General features: G+C 32.9%; 1 protein-coding gene and 1 non-coding gene across 2 annotated transcripts; one reads left to right on the forward strand and one right to left on the reverse strand.

Annotated features, from left to right (window-relative positions):
* Positions 1 to 8,206: 8,206 nt before the first annotated feature.
* On the forward strand, positions 8,207 to 8,290 carry TRNAL-UAA (transfer RNA leucine (anticodon UAA)). The gene has a single exon. It is a non-coding gene; the product is annotated as a tRNA-Leu (tRNA).
* Positions 8,291 to 16,777: 8,487 nt separating this feature from the next.
* Positions 16,778 to 22,151, reverse strand: ATPsynD (ATP synthase, subunit D). The gene is made up of 3 exons (XM_072534713.1): positions 21,941 to 22,151; positions 21,562 to 21,780; positions 16,778 to 17,160 (listed from the first exon to the last, which is right to left on the reverse strand). Exons 1-3 carry the CDS (start codon positions 22,060 to 22,062, stop codon positions 16,977 to 16,979), a joined length of 525 nt encoding a protein of 174 aa, XP_072390814.1. The 5' UTR covers positions 22,063 to 22,151; the 3' UTR covers positions 16,778 to 16,976.
* Between the last annotated feature and the right edge of the window lie 3,976 nt (positions 22,152 to 26,127).

A 26,127-nucleotide genomic window follows, 5' to 3' on the forward strand; every position in this document is an offset into this window, starting at 1 on the left:
AGCTCCCTTTCATTATTATCTCCTTTTTGTGCACGTAGCGCTTGTTTGAATGTTTGTACGTACCTCTCAGCCATTCCATTTGTAGCTAGATGATATAGTGCACTGAATTTGTGAAAGATTCCATTTTGCTGTATAAATTGTTTAAATTCGTAACTAGTAAACGTTGTGCATTATCTGAAACTAAACAATTTGGAATTCCAAATTTACAAAAAAAATTTCTTAGTAAGTTTATGATAGTGTAATGTTTTTATTAATTCTAATTTATTGTTCTTATTTTAATTTACTAAAACGCGATAATTTATATCAATTTATTAAACCACTGTACAACAATTTATTTGACTAATAATTACATAATTTATCTATCGGACGTTACAATTTAAACGCGAGCGAGAGCTTCTTTGTTGACTGTTCTCCTTTAATGAAAGCTCCGTTATTATATATGAAAATACAACCGGTCGAGAATTCAGGCAAATCCCTCTGATTATACTAGAAAGTAACTCCGGGTCATCGTTCGACGGTTTCTGGAAGCTTCGAGGCGACCGTTTCAGGTAGATTTCTGCCAGCTGATCGAAGGGTCTCGTAGAATCTACAACATATTAGTGAATAAACAACATGTTTACAGGTTTTTAATATGACTTATATTTTTACGTAACAGTAGGTTTGCTTGTTAAATCTTTAACCATATGTATTTCTGGCCATCTAGTATAGGCATCCACTAGAATAAAATAGTATGAATTTATGAAAGTATCCTCTTGCAAGCATCTTCATCTTGACTATGCCAAAATGAGCAGTATGTAATTCATTTAAAACTTTTTTTACGTAGGTTAGTTGGAATTACTGCCATTTGTTGCCGAAAAATACAATTTTCTTGTAAAGAAAATTCTATCTGTGGGACATTGAATTTATCCCTAGTATCGATCAGTTTTCCAGGTCCTAGAGCATTGTAAAGATTTTGTAGTGTGGGGTCTCTTGTAGTTTCACAACTTAATTCTTTAAAAGTAACAGGTAAAGTTTCTATTTGACTGATTTCACACTAATCTCTCACGTCGTAATCGAATTCAGAAGTCAGGAGATAATCTTGACATTGCATCAGCATTTGCATGACTTTTTTATTTTTATACTTAATTGTGTAATTAAAACTTTGAAGAAACAGTGCATAATGTTGCATTCTACTTGTAGTTAGTGTAGGTAAATTTTTAAATAGAGAGAATATTTGAACTAAAGATTGATTATCCACATAGAGTGTAAACTTTCTACCAAATATAGATAATAGTAAAATTTTTTAATACCAAAAATTATGGCATATGCTTCCTTATCTATTTGAGCATATTTTTGTTGTACTTTTGTAAGTGTTTGTGAAGCAAATTGAATTGGTCTCTCAGATCCATCCGGATATACACATATGTACAAAAGTTTGAAATATTGGTATATTTCATCTTTTTATTGATGTTTATATATAAACTCTTCTGAATAGTTAAACATCATTTTGTTTCAATTTTCAACAATACTAAATAAATCTCAAAACCAGATAAACGATATGCAAAAAAATTATTTATTCTCTTGGAGTGAAAAACTTACAATGTACAACTTACATTTAAAAATAAATTAGTATAGAAAAAAATTATTTTTAATAAAACTAATAATTAGTATTTCCTCCATTGAACTGGGCTTGCGGAATTCTCTCCCATTCTTCACGAGCAGCATCTTTTAGTTCTCGAAGTGTAATAGGGGGATTTTTTCGCTTCTTGATGCGTGTTTTGAGAATGCCCCAAGCATGTTTAATAACGTTCATGTCGGGGGAATTCGAGGGCCACCGTAATGTAGATATTCCTTTTTCTTCCAGAAAATTTTGTACTGCTGCTGTTCGATGAGGAGGTGCGTTGTCATGCATAAACACTGTTGTGTATTTGGTATTTCTTACTTAAATAAGGTAATAATTAATAATACAACGTGGTTTTATATCATTAACCTTTATTGCCCAATAACTGACTAACTTCATTCCCTTGTGTCCGTGAGCGGTGTTGCCTACCTGTGTTGCCAAGTATATAACACCTCCTCTCTTGACCAAAATTCATAAATACAGATTGAAATAAAGATGTACTTACAAATTCATCCTCTGAACAGGTTTACATACTCTACTTGAACGTCTTAACACTGGTTCAGCTTCAGTGTGAGCCTCAGGTACTGTTGGCTCTATTGTATCATTTAGAAGTTCTTGTACATTTGTAGGTGGTGAAACGGAATTGGGTTCAGGGACAGATACCTCCCTTGGAACTATACTATGTGTAACTGTATCAGGAATGAAACAAGTTGGGTTATATTCTATAGGTGTATCCTGCCCAATTACTCTCATTTGGTCAATATGACGTCTCCACGTCCTACCATAATCTAACTCAACTAAATAATGTAATAATCCTAACCTTAGTATAACCTTGCCAAATTGCCATTTGGCATTAAAGTAATCTCGCACTGAGACTCTGGTATCTATAGCAACATTTCTAAGACTCTGGTCTGTGTAAGCATTTTTGTCATGAGTAAAAGGTTTAAGTAAATCTAATCTATTTCTAATCTGCCTTCCTAGCATACGTTCAGACGGGCTTTTGCCAGTTACTGTGTGAGGTGTTCTACGATACTGCATTAGTAACTTGCACAATTCAAGTTCTCTGTCTTTCTCTTCACTGTGCATGGCTCGCAGACAATTTTTTAGTGTTTGGACATATCTCTCCCCCTGGCCATTCGTGGCTGGGTGATAGGGTGCAGTAAATTTATGTGTGATACCATTATTCTTCATAAATTCTCTAAATTCATGAGAATCAAATTGTCTACCATTATCAGTAACAAATACTGTGGGTATTCCGAAAGTAGTGAAGATTTTTCTACAAATTTCGATTGTAGTTTTTGTAGTAGTGTCTTTCGTGAAATGTATTTCAGGCCACTTACTAAAAGAATCGACTAAAATGAAGTAATAGCCTCCGTTAAAAGGTCCAGCATAGTCAGCATGTACTCTTTCAAAGCAAAATTTAGGTGTTTCCCAGATGTGGGAATTGTCCTTAACAGGATTGTTTTTGTGCTTGTTGCAATGAAAACAATTTTTACATAAAGATTCAATATCCTTGTCTATGAAAGGCCACCAGCAGTAACTCCGGGCTAAAGACTTCATTCTCACCATACCAAAATGCGCAGTGTGTAATTCCTGCAGAATTTTATTTCTTAATTTCATTGATATTAAAACTCGTTGTCCTCTCATTATGACTCCAGACTGTAGTGAAAACTCTGATCGATCTACGTTAAATCTGAATTGTTTTTCAACAACCTCACCAGTTTGTAAACCTAATAGTAACTTTTGTAAAGTAGCATCATTTTTGGTATGAAAAGATAAACTGTTAACATCTGTAGGTAAATTTTCAATCTGATTAAGTTCGAATATGTCTGGTTCATCATGAGTATAATTTTGTTCATTTTTAATAGGTAAACGTGAAAGAGCATCTGCATTAAAATGAGAATCTGTATTTTTGTGTCGAATATCATACTTTAGACCTTGTAAGAAAATTGCATAATGCTGCATTCTTGTAGCACTTAAAACTGGTAGACTTTTATCTGGTGAAAAAATCTGAACTAAAGGTTTATGATCAGTGTATAAAATAAAATTTCTAGCATATATGTAATTGAAGAACTTTTTCACACCAAAAATAATGCTGTATGCCTCTTTATCTATTTGAGAGTACTTCTGCTGTGTAAGGGTTAACATTTGAGAAGCAAATTGTATCGGTCTTTCTGTACCGTCTGGAAAAATATGGGACAGTACTGCACCAACACCATAAGGGGATGCATCAGTTGCAAGGACTAATGGCAAATTTGGGTCGTAGTGACACAAAACATTTTTAGAAGAAATAAGCCTTTTGGCTTTATCAAATGCCATTTGACAATCTCGGGACCATTCAAATTCAACATGATTTTTAAGTAGATTTGTTAAAGGTTTTAATATTGTAGAGGTATGTTGTAAAAAACGTCTGTAATAATTAACTAACCCACAAAAACTTCGGACTTGAGATTTATTTTCTGGTATTGGAGCATTTACAATTGCATCTACTTTATCTGAGCTACTAGTAATACCAAATTTATTTATTTTGTATCCGCAGTATTCAATTTCGTCTTTTAAAAATTCACTTTTGTCTAAATTTATATGTAAATTATGTTCAGATAATTTTTGTAACACTTGTTCAAGTCTTTGTAAATGTATATCAGTATTTGGGGCAGTAATTCTTATATCATCTAGGAACACAGAAATACCATCGATTCCTTGTAACATTTGTTCCATTAAACGTTGCCATTTGGCAGGAGCACTTGCAATACCGAACATTAAACGGTTTGGGCGGTACAGACCTTTGTGAGTATTAAGTGTAAGTAAATGTTTCATTTCACTTTTTATAGGTAAATGCAAATAAGCTTTTGTAATGTCTATTTTTGAATACTTATCGCCCCCTGCTAACTGAGATAGAAGATCATCAGGGGTAGGTAAAGGATATTCGTCCACTTCAATACAGGGATTTAAAGTAATTTTAAAATCCCCACAAATGCGTATGTCCCCATTGTGTTTGACAACTGGGACAATTGGGGTTACCCAATCTGAAATCTCTACTTTTTGTAAAACACCCTGATCAACTAACGACTCTAACTCAGCTTCCACTTTAGGACGTAATGCAAAAGCAACTGGGCGAGCCTTATGAAACCTTGCTATACTACCAGGTTTTAAATGAATTTCAGCTTCTAAACCTATAATTTCACCAATTGACTTTTCAAACAAATGTTTGTATTTATCTAGTAAACTTGAGACTTTAGAGTTCTCATGTGATATTGTATTTACCTCATGTAGTTTAATTCCAAGGGCACGTATCCATTCTCTTCCAACTAGTGATTGACCCTCACCATCCACCACGTACAACTTTAACATTTGCCTTATTCCCTGGTGCTCAACCTCCACTGGAGTTAACCCTAAAACATTTAAATGATTTTTACAGTATGTAGTTAATTTTACATCAGATTTCTGTAATTGTAGTGTAGAAAAATATGTGTCAAATACATTTTTGTTTACAATGGTAACAGCAGCATCTGAATCAATTTCATATTTTAAAATATTGTTGTTTACTCTTAAGTTTATAAAAAATTTGTCTTTTGAATTTACAGTACTAATCTTAAAAATTTCTTGAACTGAGCAAACTGAAGTTACTTGGTTAGACCTAACATTTTGGGATTTTAAACAAACTTTTTGAATGTGTCCAACTTTTTTACAAAAATTACAAGTTAAATGTTTTTTTGAACAAGAATTTGCTAAATGTGAAGGATCTCCACATCTATAACATACATTACTATTTGTGTTTGAAGAATTTGCAGCAGAGTTATTCTGAAATTGCATCCTATTATTATTTGCACTCCTTGCTTTTGTATTTAATATATTGACACTAGAATTATTATAATTTTGATTATGAAAAAATTGGTTACTGTCCTTTTCTGATGCCTCCATGCTTGTGGCAATCTCAACGGCTCTATCTAGGTCCAGTCCTTTTGATTCTAGAAGTCTAGCTTGTATTCTTTTCGATCGTAGGCCAAAAACAAATTGGTTTCTTATAGCACTTTTAAGATATGTAGAGAAATTGCAGTTAATTGACAACTTTTGTAGTGAATGAAGGTATTCTTGTATTGTTTCTCCTTCCGCTTGCCTTTTTGATTGGAATCTGAAGATTTCTGCAATTTGCAGGGGTGCAGGGTTGTAAAAATTATCCATTAAATTGACAATGTCGTCGTATGACTTGTCTTCCGGAACTTCTGGGGCTAACTTGTCGCATAGGGTGTCGTAGGCCTCAGAACCCATGTAGTGTAGTAGATAAGGTAATCTCATTTCGTCTGGAATTTTAAATACCTTGTAAGCACCTTCCAGCCTCTTTACCCACCTGGACCATTTGGTGGCAGACTGGTTGAAAGATTCAACGGAAAATTGAAATGTAGATACTTGTGTAGACATAATTGGGGATGTAGTATAATAACAATGTAAATAACTGTACTTGAAGTTGAAGTAGCAATGGTAGTAGTCGTAAAAATCTCTGTAGTAGTTGTTATTACCATCATATGTATCCCATCCTCGTCGCCAATTGTTGTGTATTTGGTATTTCTTACTTAAATAAGGTAATAATTAATAATACAACGTGGTTTTATATCATTAACCTTTATTGCCCAATAACTGACTAACTTCATTCCCTTGTGTCCGTGAGCGGTGTTGCCTACCTGTGTTGCCAAGTATATAACACAACATGTATAAACACAAATTCATCACCTACTGCCCCTCGGAATAGACGTACGACAGGATTTAAAACTTCCTGGATGTACACAGCACCAGTGACTCTTCTCTCCAGAAGCAGCAGTGGCGTCCGTGTACCAGTCATAATACCATCCCAAACCATAATACTGCCACCTTTAAATGGGACACGCGGTTGGGCTACTTCTAATCGAGCTTGTCGTCCTGGGGCACTCCAAACCAGTGTTATTCGCGGATCAGATACCAAGCCAATTTTTGACTTATCAGAGAACATCACGTTATTTAAGTTAGGACCATGATGCATCATTTCTCTAGCCCATTGCAACCTTACTATTTTGTGTTGGTAGGTTAGTTTAGGAATACGTAGCGGTCTTCGACTATACAAACTTACCGCATTTAGTCTGCGTGTTATTGTTTGCCGTGAAATATTCAGTTCTTGAAGCCTAGAATTATATGGCAGTGTATTGTATTGTATTTTTATATTAATAACAAAATTAATAATGAATTTTACTGCAGAGTATGTGTAAAAATTTTTTTTTGCATTCAACTCCTTTTATACATATATGAAAATAAAAATATATATTTTCATTAAAATATTGATTCAATCTTATTTATTTAATTTAAAATCCTTCATTTACTTACTATACTCCTATTACAGGTCAAATGTTTATATGCAGCAAACGATGCACCATATACCTGTATACCTAATTCTTTTTCTCTTTCTGCTCTCTCTTACTTATAGCATTACATATGTAATGATTGTGCAGATTGACTCCCATATAAATTTGTAACGAGGAACGCGTGTATAGAAGTATAACTTCTACCGGCAGTCCCACTGGACTGCCACACCCGTTTTTTATTTATTATTTCAAGTGTTGGATTGAACGGCACACACATAATCTAAAATTCAAATTGTTCCTAGTTCTTGCATTATTTGGAACATTAGATTTCATTATATTGAGTCGTAGGACTGTTTTAAATATATTAAAGTTGCTCATAATGTGCCTTTGTGCTTAATGTATTTTTTAGTGAGCCCATTTGTTCCCTAATCGATCTGCGTCTCCTAAATCCTGCTTGGTATTCTCCCATTTCTTTTTCTGTGTATTTATTGTTTTTTTCCTATGCACTACACTAGTATATACTTATGGGATAGATCTCAAGAAGCTACGTATTGGGTATCTACATATTGATGTCAAAACCTAATCTTCTAGTGTACCTACTACTTCTAGGATATTTACTCAATCTTCAGGTAATATCTAGTAGTCACATATTTATTTGATTAGACAATATAGGTATGTATTCTTGCGGTCGCTCGTCTTAATTTTATTGTTTATGATATTATCTTCGTTAAGTACCCCAAGACTTTATTGTTTTTCAACTATTTTATTATACTTCCTATTTAATCTTTGTTGATATTTCTATTATTTCTACTTGTTTTCCTCTATTGTTTACTTGTTGTAATTTTTCCTCTAAAACCTCACTAGTTTTTATAAACTAGTACCTAATTGGAATTTATTATTGGAATTTCTCTAGTTTGAGTTGCAGAATTTTTGTAAGATTTTTCTCATTTTTTACCATACAATTACGGAATATTTTTAAATAATACAGATAAGGGATCAAATTATATCTAAATAGATTTTTAACCCAGGACTATTGTTTTTTAACTGGTTTATTGTACCTTCTAGTTTATATTTTGTTGATAGTTCTGTTATTTTTACTTATTCTCTTTGGAATTGATTAACGGAATGCCTGTATTTTGGGTTGCATAATTTTAGTAAGTTAAGTTGGTTAAGTAATATTTTTATTTATCATTGTTTACCATACAATTTTGAATATTTTTAAATAATACAGATAATGTACTATCAAATTTTAATTGGATTATTGATACCGAAGTATGTCAGGTTGGCCGAGCGGTCTAAGGCGCCAGATTTAAGCTCTGGTTCCCGAGAGGGAGCGTGGGTTCGAACCCCACACCTGACAATCCAATTTTTTAGAGAATTCTCTTCTGATTAAATACTTTGTACATAGACGTGTGTGCTAAATCTATAAATATATGGAAGTATTAAAACAAGTTTATATATGTAAAACTTTAGTATCTAATATTGTTGAGTTTATATAAGTTTGTTATTTTTACATTGACTTATAGAATTTATATTTTATCGTTTATCTTGTATATTCTTATTTTTATGTTTCTTGGAGATAGCTGGACTTCCATAGCTCTAGTACTACTATGTCCCTATAACTCTGCCTCTCCCCATTCTGAGTATTAGATGAACAGCTTATTTCAGAAAGGGACTCGAGTCATTTAACTAACTTTTGAGAAATATGCAAAAAACTGTCTGGATATGAAAATCCTTACTTTTGTGCCATGATATTTTTTTCTTTAGTCAACTACATCTGTACAAGTATATTATAACTAATAATTTCCAATTTAGTAATATTGTTCATTTATAAAAAATTTATTAATTTGTGTTTTTTCATGTACTTAGGTACCTTTCTGCAATAAAATTACAGACTCACTCCATTAAAAAATTTATTTTCATGTTCCACATTATAACACATTACAGCATATATTGCTAAAATACTAAATATTGCTACAAGTTATTATCAACACTTATATTCTAATGATTCTGCTCTGAACAATTTATAATACCTACATAGAAATCTTCAAATTCATGGGGAACGTACTTTACAGCTTTCTAAAGGTCCTCAATGTTTTCTTTCTTTAAAGGTAGCATTCCAGAAGTATAAGCTTGTGCTTTAGGAAGCTGAATGGTTTATGGGTCAACTATACTAACATTGAAATTACTATAGTAGTAATCAGCATTATCATCAGCATTGAGTGTATGAATAATGTTTTAATATTACCCTTGTTGTCAGAAGAATATTCAAAGTAATGATACTTTGACCTATTGAAATATTCTCGCTCTCTCCATGAGAGAGCAGCACTCTCAGTTGAACAGGCTCTCTTCTTGTATACATGATGCCACCAATTATCAAAATCGATTATACTTTTTGTGTCTATGAGTTTATGACAGTATTTTTAGATTTGCGGTTAGCAGAGCAAATCAATTCACACAGCTGATATATCGTGTATATCGTGTTTTATGATGCTAAATTTCCTATCACAGGGCAAGAATGAATGCCCTCTAAGAGGGAAGAAATGTTTAATTGTTTTGAACCGGTCGTTGATGGTAAGAATTAAGAGGACCCGAATCAAAGTATGATTTTTATTCTGACCCGGACAATTGTCAGAAAATAAATGAAGTTCAGTTACTGAGTCTGGAACATTTTCTTTAATGTAGTCTACAAAAAAAGAAGCTACATTATTTGCTCCTTTTTTTGCTTGGCCTTCGTGATATAAGTAAAACTGAGCATTGTCAGTTTTTAAATTGTAAACACAAAAATTGTTCATAGTCAACTGTCGAAGGTAGTACATCTCTTGCACTGGAAATTTTGGCAAATCTACATTATACCTAAAATCAAAAACCAAACCCAAAATGTTGGCATTTTGTTTTGATAATTCTTTAGAATTCGTTAATAAAGTTTCGTTTGGTAACGTTTGGTTTCGCTGGTAACTAGTTACCAGCTGAAGTCCGTTTAAAGAGGTTTACTCTCCGGGCACTGGAACTCACTTAAAGCATGGGTGTGTGTTACCTGAAGTAAAATTTAATTAAAATATTAAACATCAAATAATATTATCAACATCATGTACAATCTTTGGTAACATAATACATTTTAAAGGGTTTTTACCCAAATATTTTGGTGGCTCAGGCATGGTAACTTGTATTTTAACCTGATGATGGAACTGTTGTTCCGAAAACATTCGTGTTTTTAATGTAGCCCCTTTTAAGGGTTTTTATAAAATATACCCATACAAAGATTTTTTTATTTTTATTTTTATAATAAATACAGATTAATAAACTCAGTTCATCGGTGTCAGAAGAGTGGAATTCTAAATAAATAGTGAAAATGACTACGATTTATGAGCTCACAATTACGAATTTAAGAAGACATCTCTGTTTCTGCTAACATCTCTTTGGAAATCTCTAACGTCACTTCTGAGATGTCTGCCCTCGACGATAGAATATCTTCGTTAAAAAACCAAGTTGCTGCCGATATGTTGTCCGTCGAAGAAAAGATGAAAGAGATGAAAAGGAAGATAGAGGAAACAGGGACAGCAGAGAGTGGATACAATCCAATTACAGTAGAGACAAAAGAAGACGAGACGAAATGTAAGTTGGAAACACTGCCGAAATTTGAAGGAAGTGGAGGTTCTGTCCATATTAAAGACCCAACTTTCGACGGAAAATCATCATGGAACAACTACATGAAACAGTTCGAATCAGCTGCAAGAGCGAATGGATGGTCTGAAAAAGAAAAGGCTGTAAACCTGACTATCGATCTTCGAGGAGATGCCTTAGATGTGCTTCAGACCATAGCCGTAGAGGAGACGGATGATTTCGAACAAGTTAAGAAGAGATTAAATATGCGATATGGAAACGAATATTTGGAGCATGTATATCAGTCTTAGCTTAAAAATCAAAGACAAAAGAGAGATGAGGCTCTTCAAGCATATGAGGTAGATATTACCAGATTAGTACACCATGCTTATCCAACAGCTCCCGAAGACATGATGGAAAAATTGGCCGTGCAAACATTTATTGATGGTCTTCGTGATCATGAAATGCAGAGAACACTGCGATTAGCTCGTAACAAGACGCTGCTTGATGTCTTATCCGCCGCCCTCGAATACGAGTCAGCTACGCAGGCCTCTGGCGGGTACAGTAAAGTTAGGACTGTAAAAGAGGAAGGAGGTGAAGATAAAATTAACCAGCTCGTTAATATGATGAAAAGTATTACATACAAGAAAACGAAGACCATAAAATCAAGAAACTCACCATGAGGAAAACTAGAATGAGTCGGCCTTAGGGGGGCAGCTTCGACCCGGAACTTTTCCAAAGACCCTCTCATACTAATAGCTTCTTTGAAATGTTGTAAAGATAGTGTATATGTAGATGGAGAAATAAATGGTAAAAGGCTGCGACTTCGGACCGCTACAGGTGAAAATGCCAACATTCATGGAGAAATCCAGGTACAATTAGGAATTGGAGCAGAAAAGCTCGTCCATACTGTTATAGTTGCTGACATCGAAGAGGATGCTATATTAGGAATGGACGTAATGAATATGCATGGATTCCAATTGGATTTTAAGAATAAGGTAATCAAAGTTGGTAACGAGGAGGTATTTCTTCATCCACATGATGACAACACTGTGCAAGCCGCCGTTAAAGAAGATACAGTCGTGCCTGCGAGAAGTGAAACGATCATAATAGCGCGGTTACAGGGAATTGTGTGCGAAGGGACACCGGTTATGATGGAGTCTTGGAACCATGACGACGAGGTCGGCCGAGGAATTATAATTGGAAAGGAATTGGTGACTTCGGCTAAAGAAATACCTGTGAGACTTATCAATGTCAATGACTACCCAGTGACCATCAAGAAAGAAACAAAAGTAGGAACTTGTGTACCTGTGACATCCATAATCCGTCAGACGACAACATCTGATAATTCCAACGACAAATTCGACCAAATGGTTGCAGTTGCTGGACAGTCTCTAAATCATATGGAGAAAAGGAAATTACGGGAATTTCTTCGGTGGTATCGTGATATTTTCGTACCGAAAGGAGGAAAGACGAGAAGAACTACCTTTGTTAAGCATAAAATTGATACTGGTAATGCTAAGCCAATTCATCAAACAGCTCGACGATTACCACAGGCGAAAAGAGAGAAAGCTGAAACGATTATTCAGGAAATGAAGAAAGACGGGGTGATAAAACCTTCTACGAGCCCATGGTTCTCTCCGGTGGGCCTGTTTAAGAAGAAAGACGAAACGACGAGGTTCTGTGTGGATTACTGATTGTTGAACAACGTAACCAAGAAAGATATTTATCCTCTGCCACGGATCGACGACACATTGGCTGGAAGTAAATTGATTTCTACTTTGGATTTGAAGTCTGGATACTGGCAGGTAGAAATGGACCCAGTAGATGAAGAGAAGACAACCTTCACCACAGGATCTGGATTGTGGCAATTCAACGTTATGCCATTTGGACTCTGTAATGCTCCTGAGACATTTAAGAGTCTTATGGAAAATGTGTTGACTGGGTTATCTTGGAAAACATGCCTGGTTTATCTAGATGACATAATCGTCTTGGGGGAGACATTTGAAGATCATCTGAAGAATTTAGAAAACGTTTTTAACCGACTTAAAGCTGTCCAGTTGATGTTAAACCCCAAGAAGTGCCAGCTATTCCAAGGTAAAGTCAATCATCTGGGTCATATAGTCAGTAAAGAAGTAGTGGCCGTGGATAAGGGTAAAATCAATTCCATTAATGCTGGCCAGAACCAACGGAAAAACATCAAGTGAGAAGTTTTCTTGGACTATGTACTTACTACCGGAGGTTTATTAAGAAGTTTGCAGATATTGCTAAGCCATTAACACGAGTTACAGAGGAAGCAAGAGATTACCGCTGGGATACAGACTGCCAAAATGCCTTTGAGACCTTAAAGATGCATTTAATCACAGCACCAATTTTGGGGCTGCCACATTTTTATAATAAATAAAGTTAATAAATTAGATTAATAAACTCAGTTCAGTACAATAGGAAATTTTTAAAATATGTCATAAATAGTCTGAACCGAAAACCAGACATATTTTTTTTAAACAAGGTTTTTTTAACTTAGCTAAAGTGATATTTTGAGCCAAGAACCTTCCTTTTTTAACCGGGCTTGGGACCGTCAACAAGAACATTGAAATAGTAAATCTACTCAAAGATCATGTAGGCGGAGTTAAAAAACCTTGACTTACCAAAATGTAAAATTACTAAGCTAAAATTAAAATTTCTAACAAAAAATAAAATAATTACGTTTTCAGAAAATTAACTGAAAATCAAGAAAGTCTTAAAAACCTATCCATATAGATTTTATTCATTCAGTAAAACGCTTTAATTGATAGTACCTACTTGAAAGATATCATTTATCTACAAATCAGACAAAACCCGCACTACTTAATCAACACACAACCTTACTAACATTATAAAGAATCTTCTATGACATAAAAGATCTAAGTGAAATTAAAAGCCTCCAAAAAAAGAACGTCAAAAGTTTTAAAATCGCTAACTTCCAGCTAAATTAACTTCCACATATTATATCCAACGTGATAGCGTGATTAAAATACAACGAACGGCACCAGAAAAAAAAATATATCAAAGATATAAGATAAAAGTAAAACTAAGAAACTACCAAACCCAAGAAAAATCACATATTTAGAAGACTTCATAAATTTCTGAAATTGATAGAATTTTTAGATGGTTGCATTTTTCTCGGAAATGAAAGACGCTGCACAAAAAGTCAAGATAACTGATAGTCCATAAACCAGTCTTATGTTTCTACCGAAACATTTAGGAGTCCAATATCACTGTGGAACGAGCGCCAGCGACTGGGTTATCACCAAAGGTTTTTTCTAGAATACCATTTAGCAGCTGTCTGTGAGTATCTATGGGGGTAGATTTTTAAATTTACAAGGAAGACAAATTAAAGCTTACTTTGTTTAGTATTATTGAGGACCAACTATTAAGAAAATTCCTAAAATAAGGAAATACAATATCAGAGAAGTATGTGATAGTAACAAGCAATAGTTCTTACACCACTTTGTTTAGTTAGTGAATAAACCACATACAGTTCCCTGGATGCGTTCCTGCATGCCATAATACTTTGTCAGCCCTATTACTTATTGTCTATTATCTACCTAAACATTTAGATCGAGATTGTAATAAATGTGAGGTTAATAAAAAAATCTGTGGTTACATTATGTACGTAATAAGGAGTCCTTTAAAGGCTCAATAAAGAAAGGCAGTTTATTGGTAATACAAAAAAGAAAAAAATACATATTGGCTATCTTATAAGAAGCAGTAGAGAAAAGCTTTTGAAGTTAATTATAGAAGGAAGAATAGAAGATAAGAGAGTACTGACAGGATGCAAACATTCGCTGTTGAAAATAAAAAGATTTGACTCACATTCACTGTTTCGAGCTGTATAAGATATACATTACTTCGATGAGATTATTGCCAACCTTTAATAAAAATAGTACCATAAGAAGGTCTGTGTGTCTTACAATCAGCTAGTGCAGCGATTATTTTGTCTTGGTCCACTGAGTCAAACACAGTCTCTTAATATATATTCCACACATTGTATTCTACAATACCATAACTGGATCTTAAAGCTGCTTACTCTTTTGATTTATGGAAATTTGATTTAGGACTTAATCGTCTTGTTGGAATCTTTTTGAATAATTTGTATAAGTGGGAGAGAAGACTGATCAGACAGAGGTTAAGATCTGTGCAACACATAAATCGATATTTGAGATTCAATGTATCGTCCACACAGGATTAATATACCATATTGGCAAGTATCTAATATATTCAAAAATGTAATTGTATTACATATTACAAAAACAAACTATTTAAAAAGGGAAATAATCTATTGATGTCTAAGCAGTAGCTGTTGAAGTCACTCTCCACTTCAAGTTATGTCATATTATGTGTTTATAATAAGTATTGAGCTTCATTTCCTGTCTTTTTTGTTTTTTTATTTATCCGCATCAACGACTAGGGTTATTAGCGGTAGGTTTATGATACAAATAGAGAAAATAAGATACATTTTAGAAGTCATGACTTACAACAATATGTTACAATGTACATGTACTTAACAAAAATTAAATCATAGTTTATTATAGAGTTTATAGTAATTTAAAAAGACAGAATTTCATTGAATTTTGTAACCAGTGCTTCTTTCAGGCTGTTGGGTATCTTGAATATGGCCTTGGCTGGGGTGTACTCTGTACATTCTATTATTATATGGTTGACTGTGAAAGGTGTTTGGCATCTTTGGCACATTGGTGGTGGTTCTTATTATGTAGCCGTGCGTAAGTCGTGTATGCCCAAGCCGGAATCTGCTGCTAATTACCTGGTCTTTTCTTTTTGGTGGTATAGGAAGATTTTTTGAAGATATGTCTGGTTTGATGCTTTTAAGATTTGTGTTTGTTTGATTCCATATTTCTTGCCAGATTTTGTTTACATGAGTATTGAATAAAGTTTTGGTGTCTGATATTGGTATACCTGTTGTAGTAGGAAGGTTCACATTGTTTATTGCTTCAAATGCTGTTTTGTCTGCTAGCTCATTACCAGTTATTCAGACATGGGATGGGACCCACATAAATGATATGGTTTTCCCGGAAAATTGGAGCTGTAGCAACGCGTCTTTAATTAGGAATAGATTAATGTGTGTAAGATAAACATGTTTAATGGCCTGTAAAGAATTTAATGAATCTGATATTAGTATTTGTTTTTCATTTGTGGTTTTACAATCATTTAGTGTGTCAAGTATTGCTTGGAGCTCTGCGGTATAAACACTACAGCCGTTAGTTAATCTAGTGGTAGAAATTACGCTTTCTGATACAGTATCAGCTCCTACTCTGTTGCAATCTTTGGAGGCATCAGTGAAGAACAATTTGTAAGTGGAATATTTGAGTAAATTTCCATGACACTGAAGCCTGACCTCAGCAGAAATGTGTGAATGCTTATCATAATTAAGTAAGGAGAGGTCTACTATTGGTAAAGAAACTGTCCAGGGAGGTGTCTGGTATATTTTTATGGGTGCCAAGGTGATTTGATTGATATAATACGGTAGTCTTGTAACTCGTTTGTAAAATGGTACTGTCTTGGTGGTGTAATTTGTGTATTGTTCATTCCTGTCTTTATTTGTTTAGTATTAGGTATTTCTGCACTTTGTAAATATTGATTTGTATTTAATAAAACTAGAAAGAAAAATGGCACCACCCAAAAGCAATGTTTGGTTCCAAATTAATAATCTTAATAAAAAATAATGTGCTCCTGTTGCAATTTTTGCTCCAAAGTTTTAAAAACATCATAAAGTACCTCTAATATTAAAGGGATTTTATATGTAAATGCATCCTTTTAAAATTTGAAGAAAACCTCATCCTTTTATTTATTATGTTAATTAATCACACAGGAATATATCGATATACTTTTTCTGATATATGACATATATCGATATCTTGATACAATGTATCATATGACACGATATATCGATGCATATTTTTTTGGGATCCCTAGTTTCTAAGCAAATAAGACTTTAGGAGCATTTATTTTTTCCTCTTTCTGAGTCATGAGCTTTTAAATATTTTATATTTTATTTTATATAGAAAATATTTTATTTCTTCTGCTAAATTTCTTCTCAATTTTTTTTAAGCTTTTATTCTATTACTTCTATATAATATATATCTATATATTCTATTACTTCCTAAATATTTTCTGTATTGTAATTTCATACATTGTTCTTTATTTCTTTTGCCTTTATAATTATATATAAAAAGAAAAAAGAAAATTGTGGGTATTTAAGTTTATTCTAATAACCAAAAAAATTTTCTAATCAAAAATGTAGTAGACACAACTATAGAACTTAGTATATGACAAGTAAAAATACTTTCAACTGCAGGAAACAATCACTATAGTTTCACAAACTTTTCATTATTGAATGTGTTATTCAAATCACTGCATTTGAAAGCATCACCACTTTTATAGTATTAATGGTGGCTGGGCTGGGCATCTTTGTCAACATAGTCATGTTGTTCCTCAGGAGTGTGTGGCCAGAATGAAGGCTTGTTGATGGGGTCAATAGCATCTTCTGGGTAAGCATCACGGTAATCTTCCAATGTCATTTGATCATATGGAATTAGACTGGCGATGTGGGCCAATTGCTTTTTGTACCTAAAATTTAAAAAAATAAACTTTATTTATTGTATACAAACAAACATAGAAAATGTATTTGTTGTTGGTAAACTCAATAAAAATAAATAATCAGTTGAGGCAACAATACACAAATGATGCAAAATAGTAAATATTTTGTTTTACGCAATCTATAATTTTTCTGTAAAGAAATAAATCCAAATTCTACTAATAATAAGAGTTGTCCTCCTATGTTTGCGTCCAACATTGCGAATTCCATTCAGCTTCCTTAGAGTTCTTGAGCTTTTTTGGCTCTGCATTTTATGATCATGATCATTAATCTCCATATTACATTTTCATTAAATGATCCAAAAATCTATCTTAGAATTGTTCCTTCAAAAACTTCTAATTTTCTCTATTGACTTAATGATTGTGTTATACATCTTAATCTTCTATTCCTCATAAACAGTTTTAAAAAGAAATATGTGAGTCAACAAGAAATATACCTTTTTCTCTAGAACCTCTAGATACGTGAAGTTCTTCATTGCTTCAACATTGTCTAATATTCTAATTTGATTACTGTTTCACCTTGTTCTTGCCCTGTGTTGTTGGTCTTTTTTATGTGTACTTCTAGTTGAATTTCTGTAGTAACTTCTCTAACATTGTTTTTACATTATTTTAACTTCTATTCCCTCTATATGTTGTCTATGTTAATGTTTTTTGTATATGTATTCTGGTCATCTTGGACCAACTCTTGGTTGGTATATATCTCCTTGACCATCTCAGTAGTGAATATATTTCCTATGTATTTTCTTATCTGTCAAATATTACATATTTGTTTTGCTACTTATAAGGAAATAGTAAGAATAGAATATTTTATAAAATATTTACTGAAACGATGCCATACTTCGATCCAGCTTTGTGTATGTAATATGTGCCAACTCTACAGTGGAATAATTATGCTTTTTATTTAATTAAATAATTTATTAGAATTATAAACTCATAGTCAAAAATATCGAATATTTTGGAATTTTCAAAATTTTTTGTAGTCACTATTATTTCAAAATAATTTTAGATTACTGATGTTACTCATAAAGTAGGCTGATGACGCAATTCGTTTAAAATACTTTGACGTTTATTGAGCGTTTAGTGTCATTAGTGCATTTTATCATAAAAAATATTTTTCAAATAAAGGAAAAACCATAGTAAATAAATTTAATTAAATACTGTTTTGATTTAACTAAGTTTAAAACAAGTATATCACCAACTGGACACTGCGATGAAACCCAAGCATACAGATTGTAATTGTGTATGAGGAAGGACATACCCAAAAAGATATCGCAAGTGGTCTCAGGAGAAGTCAATCTACAGTTTCGAATACTCTAAAAAGGTACCAAGAGACTGGAAATTTTGAACAAAGACCTGGTCAAGGACGCCCAAGCTGCACAACCATAATTGATGACCATTTTTTGGTTCTTAATTCTACATGAAATCACTCATTGACATCGTTGCACCTCACTTCTATCAGCATGATCAGTAAATGAGCTACTAAATGTTAGATAAGTTAATGTGAGTTCAAAAACAGTTAGACGAAGAATAAAAGAAGCAAAAAAGCCTGGACACCCTACCAAAGAAGTTCCACGTCTTCTCCAAAATCATGAAGCTCGTCATTTAGAATTTACAAGACCACATATTCAATGGTATATTGACAACTTGAAAAATGTTCTTTTCCCTGATGAGCCAAGAATCCTATTATGGAAGCCAGATGGTCAAAACCACGTCTTTTTTAGCACGTCTATAGAAGAGTTAGAGAATGACTCGCCACTGGCAATCTTGCCCAGACTGTTAGTTTTGGAGGTGATGACATAATGCTTTGGGGAGGCATTAGTTGTGGGATGGACGCACCGCACTTGTGGAAGTGATTTGACAGATTACTGGTGACTCTTACATTTAAAACATCCTGTAAGATTCATGTTAATGCACGATAAAGCTCAACCATATGCCGCTGGCATAGTGAGTAATTATCTTGATGAGGTCCAAATTCAAAGATTGGGTTGGCCACTATTTAGACCTGATTTAAATCCAATAGAGAATATGTGAGATAAGCTGAAACACTGCATATGACAAAGAAATCCCGTTCCAAATACAATAGAGCAGCTTGGGCTTGCTGCACAGGAAAAATGGAATGCAGTTCCCCAAGGATATGTCAAAACTTTACTTGCAAGCATGCCGAGAAGGAAGCTAGCAGTAATAAGAGCTAGAAGGGAAATTCTCTTTTTTCTGTTAAAAATACTTGTTTAAGCAATTTATATTAGCATTTAAATTTAGAGTATATCCTTATTTACTTAACATTAACGATTATTTTTTTCGCAATTTTTTCCACACAAAAACTTACAAATTGTTCAAAATTGTTCCTTTAATTCAAATAATTTAACAAGCAACACATTGTGTTGATCAAACCATTTAGGCATCTTTTAGAAGGTTTTAAAGTAATAAATTGTTGTCCATTTGAAAATTGTACAATGTGTCATTCAAAATTTATTACCAGTAGAGTAAAAGCAAGCAGTGAGTAGACCCGTATTTAATTATTATATATATATATATAAAGATGTTATATAAAGATATTATATATATATGTTTATTATATAACACCATATAAAGAAGACATTTTAGCTCCAAGTACAGTAGCAGAAGCACTGAAAGCCCCAAAAGGAACAAGATCTCCATTACCAGTAATACAGTCTTCTGGGCCTCAAATTGTACCATCTGCAGATGGATTTACTGGTTCAGGTATTGTCAAAAAAATATTAAGAAATTATGTAGACATCTCATTTTCTTTTTCCCTTTTTCCAGGTATAGATGCAATAAAGAAGAGGCAGAGGCAACAACAATTTGCCAGATACTGTGACACATCTATCATCACCAATGCAGTATTTCAATTATTACTTCAATGAAGAAGTTATGACTTGATGAAGAAACAAATCGAGCCGCTTTTATTGCCAACTCAAATTTCACAACAAATTTTGAGGAAATTTATCATTATATAGGTATTTTACTGTACGATCTATGTCTACTGTACGATGTCGATCTATAAGTATCCAAAACTGGAAAGTTATTGGGGAAAAACGCATTTCTACTAATACGGTCCTCTATGAAGCTACAGAAATTTGAACTGATCAAAAGATATTTATGTTTTGAGGATGAAAGTTGACATGTAGAAAAGGTGAGCCTGGATATGACAAGCTCTCAATTTTTGTATTAGAAGACTGGCTGATACAATAAATGAAAGATTTTATTGCATTCTGAAAATAGCTCCTTTATGCATAGACAAGCAAATGTGTACTACCAAGATCAAGCATCATTTGAAAAAATACCTTCCGAATAAACCACATAAATTGGGAATAAAGCTCTTTGTATTATGTGACTCACATGATTACTCTTCCCAATTTGAAATATACAATAGTGCAGGTGACAATATCATTTTACCTAGTACGCCAGATCTTGGTGCTACAGCTAATAAAGTTATATAATTGTCTCAAACAGTACCTAATTTTGTCCATCATATAACATACTTTGGCAATTTTTACACCTCATTACCTTTATTAGTATGTATATTTTTATGCAAGAGGTATTTATGCACTTGGAACTATAAGAATCAATTGGATTTCAAATTGTAAACTGCTAACTGATAAGAAACAAAAGATGCAGAAAGAAGAGATTCCATGGAATATGTGGGCACTGCATATGGTAATGATGTGAATATGGTATAATGGAAAGATAACAAAACTGTGAGACTAGATACAACATACATTGGGATTGAACTATTTGCTAGAAACCATCCAGTAGAGACTCAACTAGCTAAAATATCACAATATGATAGTAAAGAAAAAAAAATACACTGAAGATGTTCACCAATAATACGAGAGTATAACAGTTACATGAGTGGCATAAACTTAATCGATTGACTGATGGGTCGTTATCACATCAGACAACGAAATATCCCTTGTTTTATTTAACTAAACCATTATGTCATCCTTGAGGATGTTTACGTCAATGTAAACAAGGTAAATAAAATATAAGTATGCTGGATAACCAATGATTCAAATATTAATACCTAATAATCTCCTTGCTAAAGAACCCGACGATATGGTTTTAAGCAAAAAGTACAGAGATTTAATGCTGCTGGTAATAGGCACAAAGAATAGTCATGATGGTTGCCAACATTTTTTAATGAATTGGCACCAACAGAAAAATTATAATAACTTTGTGCGATCATAAGAAGAAAACATTTGATACCAATGTCTTAAAAGTATAGCACTTCTACAAACCTAAAATCTATATCAATGAATTCTGCTTCAGTTAGTGATTAATGTATAATGAATTTGATTGTGTGATCAGAATTAATCTTTATATTTTCTATTTAAAATGTATTTTGATACTTACTCAGCAATACGAGAATTGGATTCGGTTTTGAATTTTTCAATGTCACTTTTGATTTCTTTTTCTAAAGCATCTAATTGAGGTTTGACAGTGTCAGCAGGGAATGCAATAGATAAAGCTCCATACTGCTTTTGGAAATCATCTACCATTCCAGCAACTGGTACTTTGGATTTATAGTAAGCCCAATCAATGGCTGGGGCTTGTTCAGGATTTGCTAAGACACTGAAAATTTAAATTTAAGATTTAATTATAACTGTCCTAATTCTGTCTAATAGTTTATTATCTCTACTATTACATAAACATATCGTTTTCTTTAGTTTTTTCCGATATTGTAAGAATATTAAGAAATAAAAATGTTATATAAAGACCATGGTGACCTTACCGCCTAAGATAGCCGTCGGATTTAGTTTTAAACGCTAAAAACTGTGCACGCTGATGTTCAGGGACCCTTTCGCTTAAAGCCGCCCAGTTTACAGCACTTTTCGTGATTCTTCTAGAAGCCATTTCAGCAGATATCCTCGTAATACCTTACTGGAAAATATGGATGTCCCTTAAAAAACCCACTTTTTGGTTATATAATTTCAAGATGTCAAAGTCATTTTTAGAGAAATGACAGATGATGATATGACGTTTATAAAAGTATGTTCCCATAATACGGTTTCTCCATGTCTAAGTTTTCAGTAGCAGTGTGTAATTAGAAAAAATAAAAGGCAACATTTTTTTTATTTGATATGTAGATAAGGACATGGTCAACTGGTTTATTTTTGAAATTAAAAAAAGTCATTTGTTTATTATTATTTAAAAATAGAATGATTTTAATGAACATTAATGAATATACATTTCCATTACTCTTGTTTCAATTAAAGAAGTTCGTGACAGTAAGTTTATTTTAGCTATTAATAATGAGTTGTAGGAATTTTTATATTGTATGTTTCCGACAATGATTATTAAAATATTTCCAAGCCCAGTGAATCATCTATATCCAATAGTTTTTATTTCCCACGAGTACGAAATGTATGTAGTGTAGCCAAGTTCAGCAATGCATACGACTGAGAAATCAGCATTCCACGCTAATTACACAGTATACTTTTTTTACAACTCAGCCTGTCTCAAGCCAGGATAAATGAGGAGGGACTATTGGTAAGCCAGTAACCTGCGAGAAGACGATTTTTTCTTAGAGCCAACAAAAATCTTCAAGTGTAAGCGGAGTTCCTAAGAACGACAGGGCAATAGAAGACGTTGCTACATAAGTACACGAAAAATGCACAAAGAACATTAATAGCGTAGACTACGTACCAGAAAGAATGTTGATGGTAGATGTCGAGTCAATAACTACTTAATATGTTTACTTGAAAAAATCCCTTATCAGCGCATCGGCTTTCCAGCCGAGGGCTGATGTGACGTAATTAAATTTTACTACTTTTTCGTCAGGGAATGTAGGTAATTAAATTTTACGACTTTCTTGTCAGGGAATGTAGGGAGTACCATAATATTAATATTAAGGTTGCGTAGATATAAACACTCGTATTTGTACCACCAAAGCAAACTGTATTGAAATAAAACTTTAAAGCCACACTTGTGTATTTCAATACGAAAGTAATTTTTTTGTACTTCGAATTTAATTTTGTATTATTCAGAACCCGGAATCTTTCTCAGAAAGTAACTGCGAGACGTTCCAAACCTAACAATAGAGATAAAAGATGAAAATTAAAACTTAAAGTTAATAAGTGTATACATTATATATGTAAGTGTAACGTCTGTATTTAGTTATTTTTTATGCAATTTTTAATACCTGCTTAGAATAAATATATGATGGCTAGAAACGAATTGATTAAGAGTATTGAATCGAGGTGAAGAACCGCCATTTCAGGACACTACCCGTGACGCCTTTTTGTGGTGCTGAGACGCTCGACTAAGCATTTTACTATAGAGAAAAAAGTAATACAACGCCAGTATAGAAGATTCTCTTCAAACAAATCATTTAATAAAAAAAAGTCAGTTGTTAAACTAGGACAAAGTGCATTTTTGAGGCAAAGCTTCTATACTGGGGTTGTATTACTTTTTGAAGCGAAGTTTCTATACTGGCGTTGTATGACTTTTTTCTCTATAGTAAAATGCTGAGGCCAGTGTTACGGAACTAGCGCCACAAGAGTCGCCGTCACGGGTAGCGTCATAAAAAAGCAGTTCTTCACATCGATTCACTAATCTCGATCAATCCGTTTCTAGCCATCACATATTTATTCTAAGCAGATTTAAAATAAAAACCGCATTCAAAATAACTAACAAAATACAGACATTAAATGAAAGGTAAAAAATTAAAAGAATATTTGCCAATAAAAGAGTCGATTCGCAACGATTGTCAAAAGTCATTTTCATTCAACAACGTTGAATCATCTGTTTAAATTTTTATAATAATTCTCGTTTTAAAATTTCGTATAAATGCAATTATTATTTTTAAACATGATATTGATTTGACATGACATTAAATGATATTTATTTGTATTATTTATATTACATATATTATTATTAATATTATGGTCTGTATTTTACAGGTTTTTTATAAGCCAACAACTTAGGTATGCTTGGTTAATATCCTAACAGGTGGCGATAGGAGCAAACATAATAATTTGTTGAATTTGTTTAACATATAAAAAATAAATAAATAATCTTATCTAGTTTATATAATAATTAAATAAACTATCAAATTATATTTATTTATATTTTTATTAATATTTATAAATACAATGTTGGATTATTTCAATTATCAGTTGGACTATGGTATTAAAGTGCGATAAAAAGGGTTAGTAGTAAAACAATTTCATATTTTATATAGTCACAGCTGAAAAGTCTATTTGTGTACCTAACGAGGGGTGGTTAGGTATATAAATGTTTCATAATTTTTTGTACACGAAAAGTAAAAAAGATCTTACTAACGTATGCAATAAAGCATGAAAAAAGGTTAAAAAAGATATCACTGAATGGAAATTTGATTAAAAATATGAAATTGTAAAAACAGCAACATTGTTGAATAATATAAAGCTTCGTGTTAGTTTACAGTACCACCTACTGAACCTTTATATATATATATATATATATATATATATATATATATATATATATATATATATATATATAATCACATATATATATATATATATATATATATATATATATATATATATATATATATATATATATATATATATATATTAAACGTAGAGCTAAGATTAATACTATTATAAAAATTAATATTAAACTCACCAGTCTTCCGGGTTGAACCGCGTCGATATCTTCGATATCCATTGGGCCGAGCTTTCGACATCCTCTCTGATGTCTTCTTCAGGGCTTCCGAGGTCTCAGTCTCCCGAGCCCCTAGACACTACTACACTCAGTAGTCACTTCACTACCACGGCACGACTCGGACCAGGGGATGGTTCATTTATACCGTCGATGGTGATGTGGCCTAGGTGGGAATTAGGGTGGGGATTGGGATTAGGTAACCTTATGGCGTCATCTCTTTTGTTAAGGCAATTTTTTCTATTTCTATGGCTTCTCGGATAATTCTTGGACTCAAGAAACGCTGTTTCATTGTTTACTATAACCAAAATCGGATTAATCTGGTCTACGTGGTGGTCAAAGAAAATGACTACTACGACCAATCAAATGTTCAGGAAAGTTGGTATTTAAATATGTTCTCACTGCCCTCGTATAATGTGGTGGTGCACCATCTTGCATAAACCACATATTTTTCCTTAAGTTAAATGGCAATTTTTTCATCAAATCAATAAACTTATTTTGTAAAAAATGTAAATAGTTCTCACTATTTAAATTACGAGGTAACTCACATGGACCTAAAAAATGATTACCAATGGTTTCACAAAATACGTTTATTTTTAATTCATGTTGGAAATGCCTTTGTCTCTTAACATGATGATATTCAGTATCCCAAAAATGATTTTTCCCTAAATTAAAGCATGTAAATGTAGCTTCGTCCGTAAGTAATATTCTATCGATGAAAGAACAGTCAAGATTTTGCCTGTTTCGAATATCATTTGCAAATCTGCATCTTAAGGGTAAATCTGCTGGTAATAGATTTTGCACAGGTATAAAATGGTAAGGGTCAAAATGCTCATGGTATAGGATTTTTAGAACTAAAATTTTAGTGATTCTTAACGCTGGAGATCTTGATCAGACATAATGACTTTCGGTCGGCATAAGTTGTCTCTTTTAAGGCGAAATGAACCACTTTCGCCTAAATTCCGAAATAAATGTTGGAAGGTTTGGTAATTAGGTTGCAACCTGTTTGGGTAACTTTTTAAATATTCCCTTTTCGCTGCACGCCAGTTAAAGTGTTGCTGACAATAAATAGCAATCATATCTCTCATATCCTTATTAAAAAAGTTATTATGCCTCGGCATTTTCTGCTTTTCTTTAATAAACCAAAATAAACTAGATATTACAAAAATCACTGATTAATCAAATCAAGAATTATTTTATTTTTATTAAAAGCATTTGTGACATCAGCCTACTATGTTAAAATGTCCCGTAATTTATTGGAGTTGTCTAATG

Source organism: Diabrotica undecimpunctata, chromosome 6 (assembly GCF_040954645.1).
Source record: "Diabrotica undecimpunctata isolate CICGRU chromosome 6, icDiaUnde3, whole genome shotgun sequence".
Lineage (NCBI taxonomy): Eukaryota > Metazoa > Arthropoda > Insecta > Coleoptera > Chrysomelidae > Diabrotica > Diabrotica undecimpunctata.

What these genes read in the sequence shown, in the direction of transcription:
- ATPsynD (XM_072534713.1), bottom strand. Translation starts at nt 22,062, where the DNA reads ATGGCTTCTAGAAGAATCACGAAAAGTGCTGTAAACTGGGCGGCTTTA. An exon ending in TCCGACGGCTATCTTAGGCG is followed by an intron (nt 21,781 to 21,940) that starts GTAAGGTCACCA and finishes TTAAATTTTCAG; the next exon opens with TGTCTTAGCAAATCCTGAAC. An exon ending in TCCAATTCTCGTATTGCTGA is followed by an intron (nt 17,161 to 21,561) that starts GTAAGTATCAAA and finishes TTTAAATTTTAG; the next exon opens with GTACAAAAAGCAATTGGCCC.